Source organism: Cotesia glomerata, linkage group LG5, assembly GCF_020080835.1.
Source record: "Cotesia glomerata isolate CgM1 linkage group LG5, MPM_Cglom_v2.3, whole genome shotgun sequence".
NCBI classification, from domain to species: Eukaryota; Metazoa; Arthropoda; class Insecta; order Hymenoptera; family Braconidae; genus Cotesia; species Cotesia glomerata.
This window is the reverse complement of record NC_058162.1, coordinates 2,124,394-2,141,494: the sequence shown is the minus strand read 5'-3', so window position 1 is coordinate 2,141,494 and position 17,101 is coordinate 2,124,394. Positions and strand designations below refer to the sequence as shown.

At 25.2% G+C, this 17,101-nt stretch overlaps 3 protein-coding genes across 3 annotated transcripts; 1 reads left to right on the top strand and 2 right to left on the bottom strand.

The window, feature by feature from the left end:
• Positions 1-189: 189 nt before the first annotated feature.
• Positions 190-6,699, bottom strand: LOC123266322 (aminopeptidase N-like). Its single transcript, XM_044730532.1, has 9 exons — positions 6,112-6,699; positions 3,903-4,352; positions 3,645-3,834; positions 2,769-3,010; positions 2,318-2,676; positions 1,656-2,109; positions 630-941; positions 480-564; positions 190-414 (listed from the first exon to the last, which is right to left on the bottom strand). The coding sequence occupies exons 1-9, from the start codon at positions 6,633-6,635 to the stop codon at positions 217-219; spliced, it is 2,814 nt and encodes a 937-aa protein (XP_044586467.1). The 5' UTR covers positions 6,636-6,699; the 3' UTR covers positions 190-216.
• Positions 6,700-8,626: 1,927 nt separating this feature from the next.
• On the top strand, positions 8,627-13,597 carry LOC123264904 (putative leucine-rich repeat-containing protein DDB_G0290503). Its single transcript, XM_044728430.1, has 10 exons — positions 8,627-8,671; positions 9,136-9,348; positions 9,416-9,579; positions 9,677-9,870; positions 9,990-10,267; positions 10,325-10,488; positions 11,315-12,179; positions 12,240-12,359; positions 13,379-13,483; positions 13,548-13,597. Exons 2-10 carry the CDS (start codon positions 9,145-9,147, stop codon positions 13,584-13,586), a joined length of 2,133 nt encoding a protein of 710 aa, XP_044584365.1. The 5' UTR covers positions 8,627-8,671; positions 9,136-9,144; the 3' UTR covers positions 13,587-13,597.
• Positions 13,598-13,937: 340 nt separating this feature from the next.
• On the bottom strand, positions 13,938-17,101 carry LOC123264594 (venom carboxylesterase-6-like). Its single transcript, XM_044727924.1, has 7 exons — positions 16,657-17,101; positions 16,027-16,333; positions 15,761-15,958; positions 15,176-15,523; positions 14,432-14,767; positions 14,226-14,352; positions 13,938-14,155 (listed from the first exon to the last, which is right to left on the bottom strand). Exons 1-7 carry the CDS (start codon positions 16,855-16,857, stop codon positions 13,990-13,992), a joined length of 1,683 nt encoding a protein of 560 aa, XP_044583859.1. The 5' UTR covers positions 16,858-17,101; the 3' UTR covers positions 13,938-13,989.

Below are 17,101 nucleotides of genomic sequence, written 5' to 3'. Positions count from 1 at the left end.
CCGTAAAAACAAAGAAGTTTAAAACCCACTTATAAATAATTACCAAACTATCAAAATGTAATTTTTTCAGAAGAAGATATTAATCAATATTTGATATTTTATTTGGAGATCAATTATTATTCAGTAAATTAAATAAAATAATTTTTATTATAAATAAAGTGTTTACATTTTTTTATTATAAAATCTGAATAACTATTTCAATATTTCTTAATTAAATTACAAATCTTTTAATTTTAATTTACCATCAGCTTCTTTTGTTAAATATTGGTCTATTAGTTCCTCAAATTTAGAAACGAAAGACTCTAATTCTTGAACGAATCTTTCAGCTTTTTCTAATAAAGTGTCTATTGAAGGAAACTTTTTGGATACAATTTTGTTCAATTTATCCTTGTGAGACGCAACAAGTAATTTCATCTGTAATATAAATAAAATATTCAGTACAAGATTCATTTTTTTTTTATTAAAAAATATTTTCTTACTTTATCAAGTTGTTCTTGATTTTGAACTTTGGAGAATATGCGTTCAATAATAGTCTCTAAATAATTACCATCATTTCTGGTATAACTGAAACATAAAAATTAGATGTTATTGAAAAACAAAAATTTTAACTGTATTAATAAATAACTTACAATTTTTCAAAGTCTTCAAAATGATCGCAGAAGAATTGCATGATATAATTAACATCCTTGCGATTGCTTTCAAGAAAATTTAGAATAACTCTATTTACAAAATACGGTCTTGAAGTTGAATTTGAATGGATTATTTTCATAAGATATTTATCACGTTTTTCATTGTCATTTGTACATTTTATTAATTTAAAATTTATTTTTTGAATAAATTTTTTTATCGGAGCTTCATCAGATGTAAATTTTTCCCACACAGTATCATTGGCATCTTTAAGACCTGTACATATTACCCAATTCCAGCCATATTCTGGAAATCTGAAAACATTGACAGAAGTATTATACTAAAAAATAATAAAAAAATTCTAGTAGATTCAATTTTTACGATAAATTTTTAATTAAAATTAATTTAGCAAATATTTGATAATTTTAATAATATTTTTGACAACTAAATTATGGAAAAAAAAAATTTACATGTAGAATTTAAAAAAAAACTACAAATGCAATTTATTAAAAATAATTTTTTGGAACAAATTTATTTGTTAAATAAAATTAAAAAATTATTAAGTGACTGCTAACTTTAATGTCATAAATTTATTAAAATTATTTTAATATTTTTGACAAATAAATTAAAAAAAAATTGAGCTGTAGAATTTTAAAAAAATTAAAAATGCAATTTTTGTTAAATAAAATTATTAAATGACTGCTAACTTTAATTATGGGAAAAAAATAAGAAAAAAAAATTAAAAGGTAGAATTTAAAAAAAATGCAATTTTTTAAAAATAATTTTTGTTAAATAAAATTAAAAAATTATTAAATAACTGCTAACTTTAATGTCATAAATTTATTAAAATTAATTTAGCAAATATTTGATAATTTTAATAATATTTTTAACGAATAAATTATGGCAAAAAAAAACAAGAAAAAAAATTGACATGTAGAATTTTTAAAAAATAAAAAATGCAATTTTTGTTAAATAAAATAAAAAAATTATTAAATGACTGCTAACTTTAATATAAATTTTAATCTTACGCATTTTTAGAAGGATTCTCTAAGAATTTATCAAAAATTTTTTGAGCATACTCCAGACAATTCTTATTCTTCACAACACAAAGTACCGGAGCGAATACTTTTCTAATCCGAGCAGATTCAAGTGTCTCTCCTTCAAAATTTGTCTCAGCTATTGCATTAGTAAGAAAACGAATATATTCTTCAAACAGATCTTGATTATTAGTATTGAGAAATTCTTCTGAAATTTTTGTCAAAATCTCCGTTAAAGGCATCCAAGCTAAGAATTCTTTTTCTCGATTAAGGTAAAGAGATATTTTAAAAAGCGTGTCAATAAAAGAAGGATTATTTTTGACATTTTTGATAGCAGTTGCTGTAAGCTGAGCACGATTCACAGGATGAATTTTTTCGTGATCTTTTATCAGATAGTCAGCGAGTCGATTCCAGTTTTCTTCGTCATAATTAACTTGGTACATTGCTAAAAAAAAATTTTACAACATAAATTTTTATTTTTAAATTACAAAGACTTTTTTCTCGTTTTTTCTTTTCATTAATTAAATTCTAATTAATTTTTCTTATAAATTAATGTTATTTAATTTTAAATACTTTTTATTGATGCATATTGCCGATAGGTTGATTAATAAATAAATAAATAAGTTAATAAATTAAAAAATTTATCTGCTCACATCTTTGCTGAATATTTAGAATAATCCAATCGTCTTTGTCGATAGAAGGCAGAGTAATTGTTGTCTCATTTTTATTCATCCACAAAGTTGGAAGAGCTGAAGAAAAATCAGGGTTTGATTTAGTCGCATAGTTAATCGGAATTGTCCACTGGGCATCTAAATCCTCCCGAGAATTTGTCTGAGTAATATTTGTTTCGCCTGTTTCATAATTTCGAGTAACATTTAAGACCGGAGTTCCTTTTTGCAGGATCCAAGGATCCATAAACTCTTTGATATTCAATGAATTTTCTTTATGAACTTCATCGTAAGCTTCTTGAAAAGCTGCCCAAAGATCATCACTTGTAACGGCACCAAATTGACTAAAAAAAAATATTTTTGTGGCTGATGTAAATACTCAACTATCATATCAATAATAAAATGTTTTTAATTATTAGATAATTAAATTTGTTACTGCGTTTTCAGATATCGACGAATCCCATCACGAAATACATCTTCACCGATAACATTTTCCAGCATTTGTAAAATTCCAGCACCTTTGTAGTATGTTGCTGAGCCAAACATTTGAATAATACCACGTTTGTCTTTTGGTTCTACTTTAATTGAACTTGCACGATGGGGAGGAAGCTCTTGATCTATTGCACCATTGATATTTTCGATTGTAAAAGTATCTATTGCGCGTTTATCTCCTTCTATCTGTAACAGAGATTTAGAAGGGTTCAAAAAATTTATTTTCTTGCATAAATTGGTTTTTTAAATGACACTAAAAGTAGCAGACACTTGACGACTTTTTTATTATCTTTTTAAAAATAAATTAAGCCTGGAAAATTATTTTTAAAAAATGGCATTTATCATTTTTTAGAGATTTCAAAGATGAAATTTTTTAATAAAATTTTTCTTATTACAATTTATTTGTTTGTTATTTATAATATTGTTATTTTATAATTATAATTTAATAATTTATTTATTAAATGTGAAGAATATGCTGATAGTAATTTTTCTAAAGGTTGTTTTTTAAATCTCCCGAAAATTCATTTTTTTTGTTATAATAATAATAATAAATAAATGATAAAAAAAAACTCAGTTTTATATTTTTATCATTTAAAAATTAATTCAACAGATATTTAATAATTTTTGTAACAAATAAATTATGACAAAAAAATTGAAATAGAAATTAAAAAAAATTAAAAATTCAATTTATTATAAATAATTTTTTGGAACAAATTTGTTAAATAAAATTAAAAAATGGTCAAGTGAATTTTAACTGTAGTAAAAAATAAAAAAATTATCAATACTTTTATGTCAAATTAAAAAAATCATACAATCTTACTTGATCAATAATTTTATGTGAAAAAAAAGTTGCAAAAGCTTCACTCAACCAAAGATCATCCCACCAAGCAGAAGTAACAAGATTGCCAAACCATTGATGCGACACTTCATGAGCCACTAAGAGTGCTACATTATCCTGTTGATCAACGTCCGGAATTAAAGTTGTATTTTTGAACCTCACAAACATCGTTCTGCGTAAAACAATATTCCACATTTAATAAATAAATAAATTGTAAGCAATTTAATTAGGAGTACTCACGGGTATGTAATAAGCCCCCAGTTTTCCATTGCAGGCATATCTAATAGCTGAGGAATAGTCAATTGATCCAGTTTCGGCAGCGGAAATGGCATATCAGTGTAAGCTTCCAGTATTTTAACAGCGCTCTCGCTAATTTTCAATGGAAATTCCAGGTAATGTAAATTGTCAAATCCATAAAAAGATATATTTCTCTCGGTACTTTTAATAGACGTGCAATTCGCGACAACTATGCATAGATTGTATGATGACATTTTTACGGATCTTTCAAAGTTAGTCATAATTCTGCCATCGTCAAGCTCTTGACGATTTTTTTCAGGCATATTTGACAGCGCTGTGTAATTCGGAGAGTGTTTTATAGAAATTTCAAACTGAGCTTTAAAGCCAGGTTCATCCCAGCACGGAAACGCGGTACGAGCGCTTATTGGTTGGAAAAGAGTTGCAATCAAGTAGCTAAAAAATTAATTAATTGATTAATTTAATTACATGAACGCCAATCGGCATTATACATCCATTGAGTTATTTTTTTAATTATAAATTATCCTTTATTAAAAAGTTAATGTGACGTTTTCATTGTTGTCGCTTTTCGTTGCTATGGTGACAACTTTGGCAACGTTTATCATGGCAACAATTACCACGGCAACGGTTAAATATTAACGAGTAAAATTTGGAAAAAAATTGATTAATTTAATTGTCGTTAATAAAAATTTTTACAGAAGTACGCAAAGCGCGTTCGATTTTCTAGTTACATATAAAAATACAATGTTTTGTTGAATATATTGTCATTATAATTTATAGCAACATGTGTTACTCGGATTAACTTTTTCTACTCCTGAAATTAGCCCTTGACTTGTTGGATTTATTTATAAAGGAAATAAAATAAAAATAAAATTTTATATTTTTTAATTTACAATGTTACATTTTAAAAGTTCAAGTATTTACGACTTTTATGGGAATTATTTTTCCGTTTAAGTATTTTCGTCTACAGTTTAAACTTTCATGAGAAATAAATCAAATTCAAAATTGATAAAGCATGCGCAAAATTCTTTTAATGAAATATCACCCTTTTTTATCAATAAAATATCAAGTTTCTTGATATAATTGTTAAAAATAATGATTAATTTAATTGTTGATAATAAACATTATGACTGAAGCGCGCAAAGCGCGTTCGATTTTATAGTAAAATAAAATTTTTAATTCTAAATTCTAGATAGAAAATTAAACAAAAATATTTTCTTATTTAATGATGCCTAGTTAAAATTATGAACGTCATTAATACATGGAAAGAATAAAATAGAAAAATTGCATTATATAATGTAAACGTACACTGATAGAAAAACAATCTTGATTCAAGAAACTTTTTTTCTTCAAAACTTGAACTCTTGAAACTAGATATAGATATATTTCTTTCAAGAATTTTTGTCTCTTGGTTCAAGATAGGCGATAACATTGATTCAAGATGTTACCGGCTTGTGTTAAGAATAGCTTTTTTTTTTGAGTCATTAATTAATTCACTTATTTCCAAGAAATAATTTTTATTTGGTATAACAATTAAAGACTATTTAGTTTTTGAAATGTACTTTGATGAATTATTTTAAGTTTTTTAAACGATAATGTTATTTTGTTTGAAAAACTTAAATGTATCGATTGAACATAATATAGCTCTTAAGCCAAGAAAATCTAAATCAAGACAAGAAATTCTTAAAGCAAAATAATCATTTGTCTCCCAAAATAAATTCTTAGATCAAGAAATTATCTCTTGAGTCAACATAAATTTTCTATCAGTGTAGCGCTCCGTATAGAAAACTGGAAAAATTACAGTTTCAGATTGTAATTATTACATTAAAATGTAAATATAAGATTCTAATATGTAATTCTTATAAAATCTGTAATAATTACAATCTGAAACTGTAATTTTTCCAGTTTTCTATACAGAGCGCCGCAATTACATTACACTAAAAAAAAAAAATTAACTTGATTCGAGAGAAAAATTCTTGAATCAAGTGAAATTTCCTTAAATCAAAAAAAATTTATTAGTTTAAGAATTTTTCTACTCAAATCAAGATCAAGTGCTTCAAAATTATATACTTGAATCAAAAAAATTTTTTTTTCTGTACATCTAATGTAATTTTTTAATTTTTCTTTTTTCCGTGTAATATAACAAATTTATAAATAATTGTTTTATAAAAATTGCGTTAAATTTTATTCTTACCTAGAGTTTTCATTTGTGAATTGTTCTTGTGCCCGAAAAAAACCGTAGTCAGTTGAAAACCAATCATTTTCATAATCATCACTGACCCAGTTAATTTTCAGAGTATAATTTCCAGGTTTTAATTTATTCTCAAACTTTAATGTGTAAAAATCATTCTCTGAATTCCAGTCTTGTTTAACTGGCTGATAAACAATTCCTTTTTCGTCGACAATTGCTACAGAATCTGGATCTATCACTATTTTATTTGACCTGTGCAGAGTTACGGAAGTGGTCGGCTGAAGTACTTTGAATAAAATAGTGCCGTTTCCTTTAAAAGTAAATTTTTCACCTTCAAAATCCGGATCAAACTCCAGCACATACAGCCGAGGTTCTGTCTCATGAGGCAGACGATATTCTTCTTTATGACCATCTACTTCTACTTCATTTGAGTGATTCACTATTTCAGTGTCTTCATTTGTAACCGGCGATGCTGTCACTGTCCAAAGTAAAGTAATTAAAAAAAATATTATCAAATTTTTAATCATTTCTTCTTTGTTCTTATTATAGTTTAGCAGTCCACTGTCACCAGCAATAAGACATTGAATGTATTATGTTGATTTCGGTACTTTATAAACTTTGAAAGACCTTTATAAATTTTTAATTATTCATTTATGAAGATCTTTGTGAATACATTTATAAGTCAATGTAAAATTCATTGTTTGTGTCTTGATGCAAGGACATTATTGATTTAATTAATTAGATATTTTGTTAACTAAAAAATTTTTTTTTACTATTTACAGTAATTTTTTTTTTTTTAATTATAAAAGAGGAAAGAAATAAATTAAACAAAAATTGTTTCATTAAAATAAAGATATGTAATTAATTTAACTACTGAATTATTTCTTCTTTATCATTTTATTTTATTTTAAAAAAATTATCAAAGATACAACAAATAATTATAATAATCAATTAATTATTTATGCATTAATGAAACGCGTAAAATAAATTTTATGTTTATTTATTTAATTAATTAGATATTTTGTTAACTAAAAAATTTTTTACTATTTACAGTAAATTATTGTTGTAAAATTATAAAAGAAGGAAGAAATAAATAAAACAACAATTGGTTTATTAAAATAAAAATATATAATTAATTTAACTACAACTTACTATTTCTTCTTTATCATTTTATTTTATTATTAAAAAATTATCAAAGATATAATAATTAATTATTTATATTGAAACGGGTAAAAAAATTTTTTTATTTTTATTCAAATTTCGCGCTTTTTGAAAAAGAACCAATTAAATTAAAAAATGTGAGAAGAAATAATTGGGTTGCAGTCAAATAGTCAGATTTTATAACATTCCGAATTAATAAATTACTAGAACTTAGAAAGTAAGTATAAAATATAATTTAAAATAAATAATTTGACAAATTTTAAAATTCCGAAAAATATAAACTTGAGTATAGAAAAAACTAAAGCTATATTAATAGAATCTTTCAAAGTCACAAAGTCTCAATAAATTAAAAAACATAACAACGAAAATTTTTACGCCAAAATAAATGAACAGACGAACACTCATTTAGCCGAAAAATGTGAATATATAGTTATTTGGACGAGTAATTTTCGACCGAATCATTATTCATATGGATGAATATACGTCGGAACGGGTTGCGGTCAACCAGTCAGATCGACAGCATTCCAAATTATCAAAACTTTAGAAAATTAAAAATTCCGCTACATTCAAAGTTTATAAAATACATTAACTTAAATAGAATACCAGCCGAAAAACAATTTTGTAAATTATAAAATACCGAGCTATCGTATATAGGTAAACATAAATCTTATATTCCTCAAGAGTTAAAATTGATTTAATTTCGAAAAAAGTTCGATCCGACGCATATTCATCCGAATACTCATCCATACGAATAATGATTCGGCCAAAAATTACTCATCCAAATAACTATATATTTACATTTTTCGGCTAAATGAGTGTTCGTCTGTTCATTCATTTTGGCGTAAAAATTTTTTCGTTGTTATGTTTTTTAATTTATTGAGACTTTGTGACTTTGAAAGATTCTATTAATATAATTTTAGTTTTTTCATTATTCAAGTTTATATTTTTCGAAATTTTAAAATTTGTAAAATTAATTATTTTAAATTATATTTTATATTTACTTTCTAAGTTCTAGAAATTTATTAATTCGGAATGTTGTCAATCTGACTAGTTGACTGCAACCCGTCGGAACGAACTTTTTTCGAAATTAAATTAATTTTAACTCTTGAGGAATATAAGATTTATGTTTACCTATATTCGATAGCTCGGTGTTTTATAATTTACAAAATTGTTTTTCGGCTAGTATTATATTTAAATTAATGTATTTTATAAACTTTGAATGTAGCGGAATTTTTAATTTTCTAAAGTTTTGATAATTCGGAATGCTTTCGATCTGACTGGTTGACCGCAACCCGAACAATTAAACGTTTTTTATTGGTCAGATTTAAAATTGAACGGTTAACCCTTTCATTCCATACAAAGATTCCAGTCAGTCAACAACACTAGAGCGTAAATTTGCAAGATAATTATTTACTTTAAATAAGAGTTGATAATTTGGATACTTTATTAATTCAAAATAATAAAATTAATTAATTTCAGAATTTTTTAATGAAAATTAATTTAGCAGATATTAAATAATTTTAAGAATATTTTTAACTAATCAATATGGCAAAAAAAAAAATTATACAGAAAATTAGCAATCACTTAATAATTTCTTAATTTTTTTTGAAAAATTTATTTTTAAAAAATTGCATTTTTTATTTTTTTTAATCTCTACATGTCAATTTTTTTTGCCATAATTTATTTGTTACAAAAATTATTAAATATCTGCTAAAATAATTTTTATAAAAAAATTGACATATAGAAATTTAAAAAATAAAAAACGCAAATTTTGACAAATAATTTTTTGGAAAAAATTTGTTTCTTAAAAAAAAATAATGAAGTGACTGCTAACTTTAATGTCATAATTTTTTGTGTTGAAAATTAATTAGAAAAATGGATCAAGAATCAAATAAGGGTGATAAAACTTCGGAGGTAACCAAACAACCTCCAGAAAGAGTGCGTTGTACAATGTCACAAGATACTATTGCTTCTTATGCTGAAATGAGAAAGAGTAGTCATCCAATTGATACTATTGATACTGTTTGGAACTTATCATCATCATCATCATCGAATACAAATAACTTGCTGTCTCATGACGTAAAATATTACAGATATTATTTGGTATTCCATTGGTTAAAAAATAGTTTAACAGGTATTTTTTCAGGCCCAGGATTTTTTGCGCTATCAAGAAGGTCAACAGAAGTTGAAACATATTTACAAAGTCTACACTTCTCTTCACAGAAAAATGACAGCGTCCAAAAAAGAATTTGCTGAACTCAAAACAGCTTTAGAAAAAGAAACAGCTTTGAATCAAATTATAAGAAACAAGTAATTTATATTATAAATTAAATATTTTATTTTTAAAAAATTGTCATTAGGATTAATATAAAAAAATAATTATATATTTTTTTTCTTTATACTTTAGGTCTGCGTCAGCATTACAATTAACAGCATCATTTAATCAGCATATTAATTATATGAATGATACGCTGATTCGCAATAAAGAGTCAGCAAAAAATCTGGAAGACATGTATGAGAATGAAATTGTAAAATTATTGAATGATAAAGAAAATTTATCAAAAAAATTTGATGAATTGAATCAATCTTTTCAGGGTGAAGGTAATATTTTGATGGCAATAATTAAAGTTTATTTAATTTAAGATATTTATCGTAGATTGATTATTAAAAATAATGTTTAATATTTGTTATTATTATTATTTATTATTTTATTTAAATAGATGAAAAATATAACGAAGAGGTAAAAAATATACAGTTAGAAATTGCCAAGATGAAAACTAAAAATGCAGCGTCAGAAGATAAGCTAATAAAATTAAAAATAGAAACTAAAGAAGCTAAGGAGAAATTAGCGATGAGTGAGCAATTTACTGCAAATCAGAACATTATTGAAGATGAATTGAAAAATAGAGTCGAAGAGTTAAAACACGCCTTGAATGAACAAGAAAAAAAAAGGATAGATATGATGAATAATTTTCCTGACACAGATAAAATTAAAGAGGTAAGAATTAAAAAATTGTAAATTTTTTTTTTTAATAAATTTTTTTTTTTTTATCAGACGAAACACTACTTTACGGAAAAATTGTCTTTGGCTGAAGAAGAATTAAACAAGGCAAAGTCACTATTAAACAGTATCCGGGAAGAATTCGAAGGAGATGTTAAAAAATATGAAGAACAAGAAAAATTATGTCAAGATTTGGATAAAAATGTTGAAGAAACTTCGTAAGTAATTTTTATTTTCATCCTGATGTTACACTCATCAAGACCTTTAATTTGAGTACCCACATGCCTTTTTTTATATATTTTTAATATATATATATATATAAATATATATATATATATATATATATATATATATATATATATATATATATATATATATATATATATATAAATATATGAAAAATTGATGTGGGTACTCAAATGAAAGGTCTTGATAAGTGTAATGTCGGAGTGAGCTTATATCTTTAAAAATGTCAATATTTCATAAGATACAAGGTTGTTTCTTAATTATGTTAAATTGCTTTGTACTTTCTTAACTATTGACTTTTATAAAGATATAAGATCATCTCAATGTTACACTCATCAAGAGCTTTCATTTGAGTACCCACATGCATTTTTGATATATTTTTCATATTTACATATATATAATATATATATAAATATATGAAAAATTGATGTGAGTACTCAAATGAAAGGTCTTGATGAGTGTAACATCAGGATGAGCTTATAACTTTAAAAATGTCAATAGTTCACAAGATACAAAGTAATTTCTTAATTATGTTAAATTGCACTGTATTTTCTTAATTATTGATATTTTTAAAGATATAAAATCATCCCGGTGTTACACTCATCAAGAGCTTTCATTTGAATACCCACATGCATTTTGATATATTTTTCATATATATATATATATATATATATATATATATATGAAAAATTGCTGTGGGTACTCAAATGAAAGGTCTTGATGAGTGTAACATCAGGATAAATAATAATAATAATAATAATAATAATAATAATATAAATAATTGTTTTATACAATTAGATCGCAGATAAATCAGATTAAAAACCAAACTGATGAGGCTAATTTGAAGTTGAAGCAGGTTAATGAAGAAAATTTTAACACCAAAAAGAAAATAGATGAAAAAACACATGATCTCTCATTAATAAACGATAAACTGGCTTTGGAGACTCTTGAAAGAAATAATTTGGGTGATCAAGTGAACAGTTTAAAGGAAGCGATTGAAAAAAAAAAGGAAGAAAACGATGAACTTAAACAGAAGTTGGAAGAAAAAAAAGCTCAGTTGACTGAAGTGGAGCAATCGAAAACAAATACCAAGAAAGATTTTAAGGAATTTCAGTTAATTGAAGAATCTAAAGTTGTAGAGTTTCAAAAAAAATTGGACATCCAGATAGAACTTAAAGAGCAGGCTTTGATTGAAAATGAAGAATTGAAAGCAGATAAGCAAAAAATAGAGAGAGATCATGAAAAATCTTTAAAAGAACTAGACGATCGGTACAATGCAGGTATTGCTAACTTGGAGAAACAAATGACCTTGAATAATAAACTAGCTGCTGAATTATCTGAGACTCAAAATTCTATTCTTAGTCGTGAGAATGAATTTACTAGTCTTGAGGCGCAAATCGAGAAGGATAAAAAAAATTTGGAGAGTAAATTAAAAAAAGCAGAAGAAATTTTGAGTAAAAAAAATGAATCTGAGAAGCAATTGATGGAACAAAAAAATCAATTGGAAGTTAAAATAAATGAATTGGAAAATGAATGCAAGCAGTTAGAAGAAATGTATGGTAATGATAGTAAATTATTAAAAAGTCAATCGAATCTTGAACTTAAAGTTCAAACACCTGAGAAACCAATATTTTCTTCTCAATCATCAGCGGAATCGACCAAGGTATAGTTTATGTCAAATGTGCTAATTAATGATTTGATTTTTATTTTATTTTGTTTACAGGAACAACAAAAAAGTCAAAGTTTAAAACAATTGCCCATACCCGGAATCTCTTCGCAATCATCTGGAAAAAAATCATCATCTTTTCTACTGTCATCTGATTCTGATGACGATGATATTAAGGTTAATGAAAATTATTTTATTTATTATTTATTTATTTATTCATTAGCTGTTACTCGCCCGCTCTGCTGGGCGCTTTATAGAATTGCCTTTTTAGATCTAAACGTGAAATTTAATTAGAGTATTGTTTTGACTTACACAGATTCCCAATTCTATTGAATTGGCATGCACCTTTTATCCATGTAATTATTCTAGCTAATATTCATTATAACTTTCAATGTGCAATCATTATAACATTCCCGTGTCTTTCTTACAAAAATGAATAATAATTGATTTGAAAAAAAAAATTTGTAATGAGCATTGAAAGTTTCAGTTAAAGAAATTGCAGGTCTCATAAGTGAAGAAATCTGCCTAGTATGTAAACGTAACCAATAGAATTAAAAAATTTATTTTAAACAAATGACAATCGAATAGAATCAAGTTAGTTACAATAAAAATTCATTATTTCTAAGTCAAAAAAATATAGGCTTCGGATAAGTAATCATCACCATATCATATACTAAAACCTTCACCGAAACACGCTGCATTTTATGGTATAAGTATTATTCCGATCGATTCAGTAGTTTTCGCAGTACTTATAACCGGACAAAAAAACCGGCTCTTCATTTATTAGTATAGATATGCCAAGGCTTAGCCGGATGGCAATAATACAGTTAATGATAATAAAGTTTAGATATAATTGTAGTAAAATAATAAAACAGAAATTATAATGCAATGCAATACAATAAATTATATAAGTAACTTATGAGTAAATTCAAAATTAACATACTTTAAATTTTTTAAATAACTTAATCTTGGGAATTAAAATTAAATTGGACAATGAAAATGTTAAATTATCTTAATTCGTTTGATGAAACTGAAATAAATCAGCAAAACGTTGCAATTCTTATAATTTATCATCTTCATTTTTTTTTTTAGTTATTTAAAATATTTTGAATATGGATAATTATGGATAATTCTACTCTAAATTATGAACAAAAAAAATATGAAATTATTATTTAATTAATTATTTATTTTTTTAGAAAAAAGAAACCCATGACAAGGTTGATGGATTATTAAAAGCGCTTCGAATTTCACAAACTCCACCGTCATCCCCAGAACAATCTTTGAAAGTTACTCCATCGCCGGTAAATATATAAAAAATATAAACTTTAATATTTTATTTTTAACACATAATAATTATTTTTTTAGGGTACTGCAAAGCGGAGTTTATTTTCTGAAAAAAAATGAAACTTCTTAAGCTTTTATTTTTAAAATGATTTTAAATTATTTATTTTTTTATTACAATCAATATTATTATAGTTCATATTAATTTAAAAAAAACTTCATCATATAAAAATTATTCACAATTTCAATAAATAAAATTAATAAATCAGTTTAAAAATAAATTTAGAATTAAAAACGTTTTTAAAATAAAAAAAAAAATGTTTTCAAAATTATATTCTTAAGCTTGTATGTTTAAAATGATTTCAAATAATTTTTTTTTATTACAGTCAACATATTCATATTAATTAAAAAAAAACTTCATCATATAAAAATTATTCACAATTTCAATAATTAAAATTAATAAATCAGCTTAAATATAAATTTAAAATTGTAAAAGTTTTTACTATAAAAAAAAATGTTTTTAAAATTATATTTTATTTTCATCAAAATCAATACTAGACCACCAGAGATTAATTTCTGCCAAATCATTATCAGTATTCATTTCTCTTTTATTCGGTCCGTATATATGAAGATAATTAAATAGATCCGTGTTTCCGTTAACAGGTTTCCATTCCACTCCAACGTCAGCAGTACTAAACAATAATCACACAATTATATAAATTAAATTAATTTTTTATTATTAATCAAATTAAAAATTTTTACCCATTTGTAGCAAAAGAAATCCAAAAGTCCAAGAGTTCGCGCTGCATCATGCGATCTTTTGGAGTAGTAGTTGGATTTTTAGCTGGAGATTCAATTATATAATAAAGATCATCCCCATGAGCTACCCCTGAAAGTTTTTTTTGATAAAAATATATTTTAAAGTACTTTAAAATATATACATGTATAAATTAATTAATAATTCCTACCCCAGTCTTTTTTTGTCTTAGTCATGGCATGAGAAACACTTTCTGCGCCTTTGTAAGTAAAATAATAAAAAAACACCGGGCTTTTATTAATATTGGCCATCATTTTTGCAGCTTTTACTCCGTCTGCCGTGTAAAGACGATCACCGATCATATGAATAATTAACATAGCAGTGGTACGATCAATTGACTCGCTGCCAATGTAATGGTTCCTGATTTTTCTTCCGACTTCGATGTGCTTAGAAAGAGGAACTGTGTAATTGTAGTCAAGAATAAAAGGCGCTAAAGTATCCCATCTTGCGTCTAGTTCTCTCAATAATTCTTCATTCGCACAAAATTCTGTTGAATTAAAAATTTTAATAATTTAAAAAATACAATTTTAAGGGGCTATTCTGGTCTAGAAGCATGAATTTCAGGTAATTTTTTGAAGTTCCGTAAAAAAAAGGCAATCAATATTTTTACTATACATTTTTTTATAAGTTATTTATTAACATTATAAAAATAAAGAACAAAATAAAAAAATTAAAAAATTTGAAAATTCTTATAATGTTAATAAATAACTTATAAAAAAATGCATAGTAAAAATATTGATTGTTTTTTTTTTTTACGGCACTTCAAAAAATTACCTGAAATTCATGCTTCTAGACCAGAATACCTCCTTAATAAAATAAAAATAAAATTTTAATAGTTTCTAGCAAATAAAATTTTAATCATTTCCAGCAAGTTTGGGTAAAGCTCAGTTCTTACCTCCTCCAGGATAGATTCCTTCCTCCGGAACGACACCAGTGATCCAAGGCGCGTCATAAGTTTCACCGCTGTTGATTATTTCTACTGGTGATTTAGTGATGAATGGTGACTCAGCTGTTGATTTTTCAATTACAGGACCAAAAGGAGTCATCGGGTTGTACAACCAAGGCATAAAATGCATAACAGTGCTGGCTATTTGACGAGCAGGTCGACTTTTCAGGCATTTTACCATCTTTTCAGTGCTAGAATCAGGACAACCTACAATTGCAGCTACTTTTTTAGCTTTTTCACCAGATCCTTCGGTAATTGCCCAGCAATTTAGAGCAGTTCCACTGAAACTTATTCCTCCTGCATTATAAAGTGTTATTAATTAATTAATTACATTAAATTAATTAATTTAATGCAATTAATTAATTTAATGTAATTAATTAATTAATTTAATGTAATTAATTAATTAATTTAATGTAATTAATTAATTAATTTAATGTAAATAATTAATTTAATGTAATTAATTAATTTAATGTAATTAATTAATTTAATGTAATTAATTAATTATACAAACTAAGTTAATATTAAATTACTTACGTTTGAATAAACCTTTACTTAAACGGGACAAATATTGAAAATGTACACTAACTCCACCGGCACTCAATCCAAAAATTGAAATATTTTCAGGATCACCACCAAAAACATCAATGTTTTCTTTTACCCAACGAATTGCCATGTTTTGATCTTTAAGTCCCATGTTTCCGGAAATATTATCATCTTCAGTGCTCAAAAATCCTATAAATTTTTTTTAATAAATAGTTTTGAACGTCAGCTATTTTTAGTATCATAAAATAAATACAAACCAAGAGGACCAACGCGATAACTGAATGAAACAAAGATAACATCTCGGTCCATCAGGTAATCAGGCCTTGTGAATTTTCCGTCATTTGCCTCCATATGCCACTGAAAAGCTCCGCCATGGATCCAAATAATAACTGGTAATTTTTTAGTTGCTTCTATAATCGGTTTGTATATGTTTAAATACAAGCAGTCTTCTGATCCAATTATTCTTTCAGTTCCATGATCTGGCGCATGAATATATTGCAGACATGGCGAGCCAGTTTTGACAGCTACTATGTCTCCGGTCCATGATTTTACTTTTTGAGGAGGCTTAATATTAACATCAACATTTTTCATTTTATTTATTATTTTTAATTAAAATTAAAATTAATTTAGCAGATATTTGATAATGTTAATAATATTTTTAATAAAAATTAAAGTAGCAGATATTTAATAATTTTTATAATTTTTTTAAGAAATAAATTACTTAAAAAAAAATTGATATTTTGGAAATTTAAAAAAATTAAAAATACAATTTTTTAAAAGTAATTTTTCAGAACAAATTTATTAAATAAAATTAAAAATTTGTCAAGTGATTGCTAACTTTAATGTCATTCACATTTATTTTTTTTATGATTAATTATAGTACTTACTCTAAATCGCAGGTCTCCAACAGGCGGCTCAGCATACGGAATTCCTTCAAAAGCTAAATACTTCCTCCCATTTTTTGAGTAATCATAAAATCCCCGAATTCCTCCAAGTAAAGTTTCAACACGTGGACCATTTAATGTTTTATCAATATCCAAGATTGCAAGTCCAAGTGACATAGAACACAATAAAATAGTAATCTTCATTTTCACCAAAAATAAACAGCTGACTACTTGTAATTCTTACCAAAAATTATTTGTAATTGTTGATATTTATTTAAAGCTATTAATACGACTAACTTTCTTCATTAATCTTACATTAATTATCAGTAAGAGTGACGGTCTTTAATTTCTTTATTTTTTTTCTACTTACTTTGTAATTGACAGATTGCATGACCTCTCTTATCATGTTAATGTATAAAATATGACAACTGTCTATGATTAAGACTTT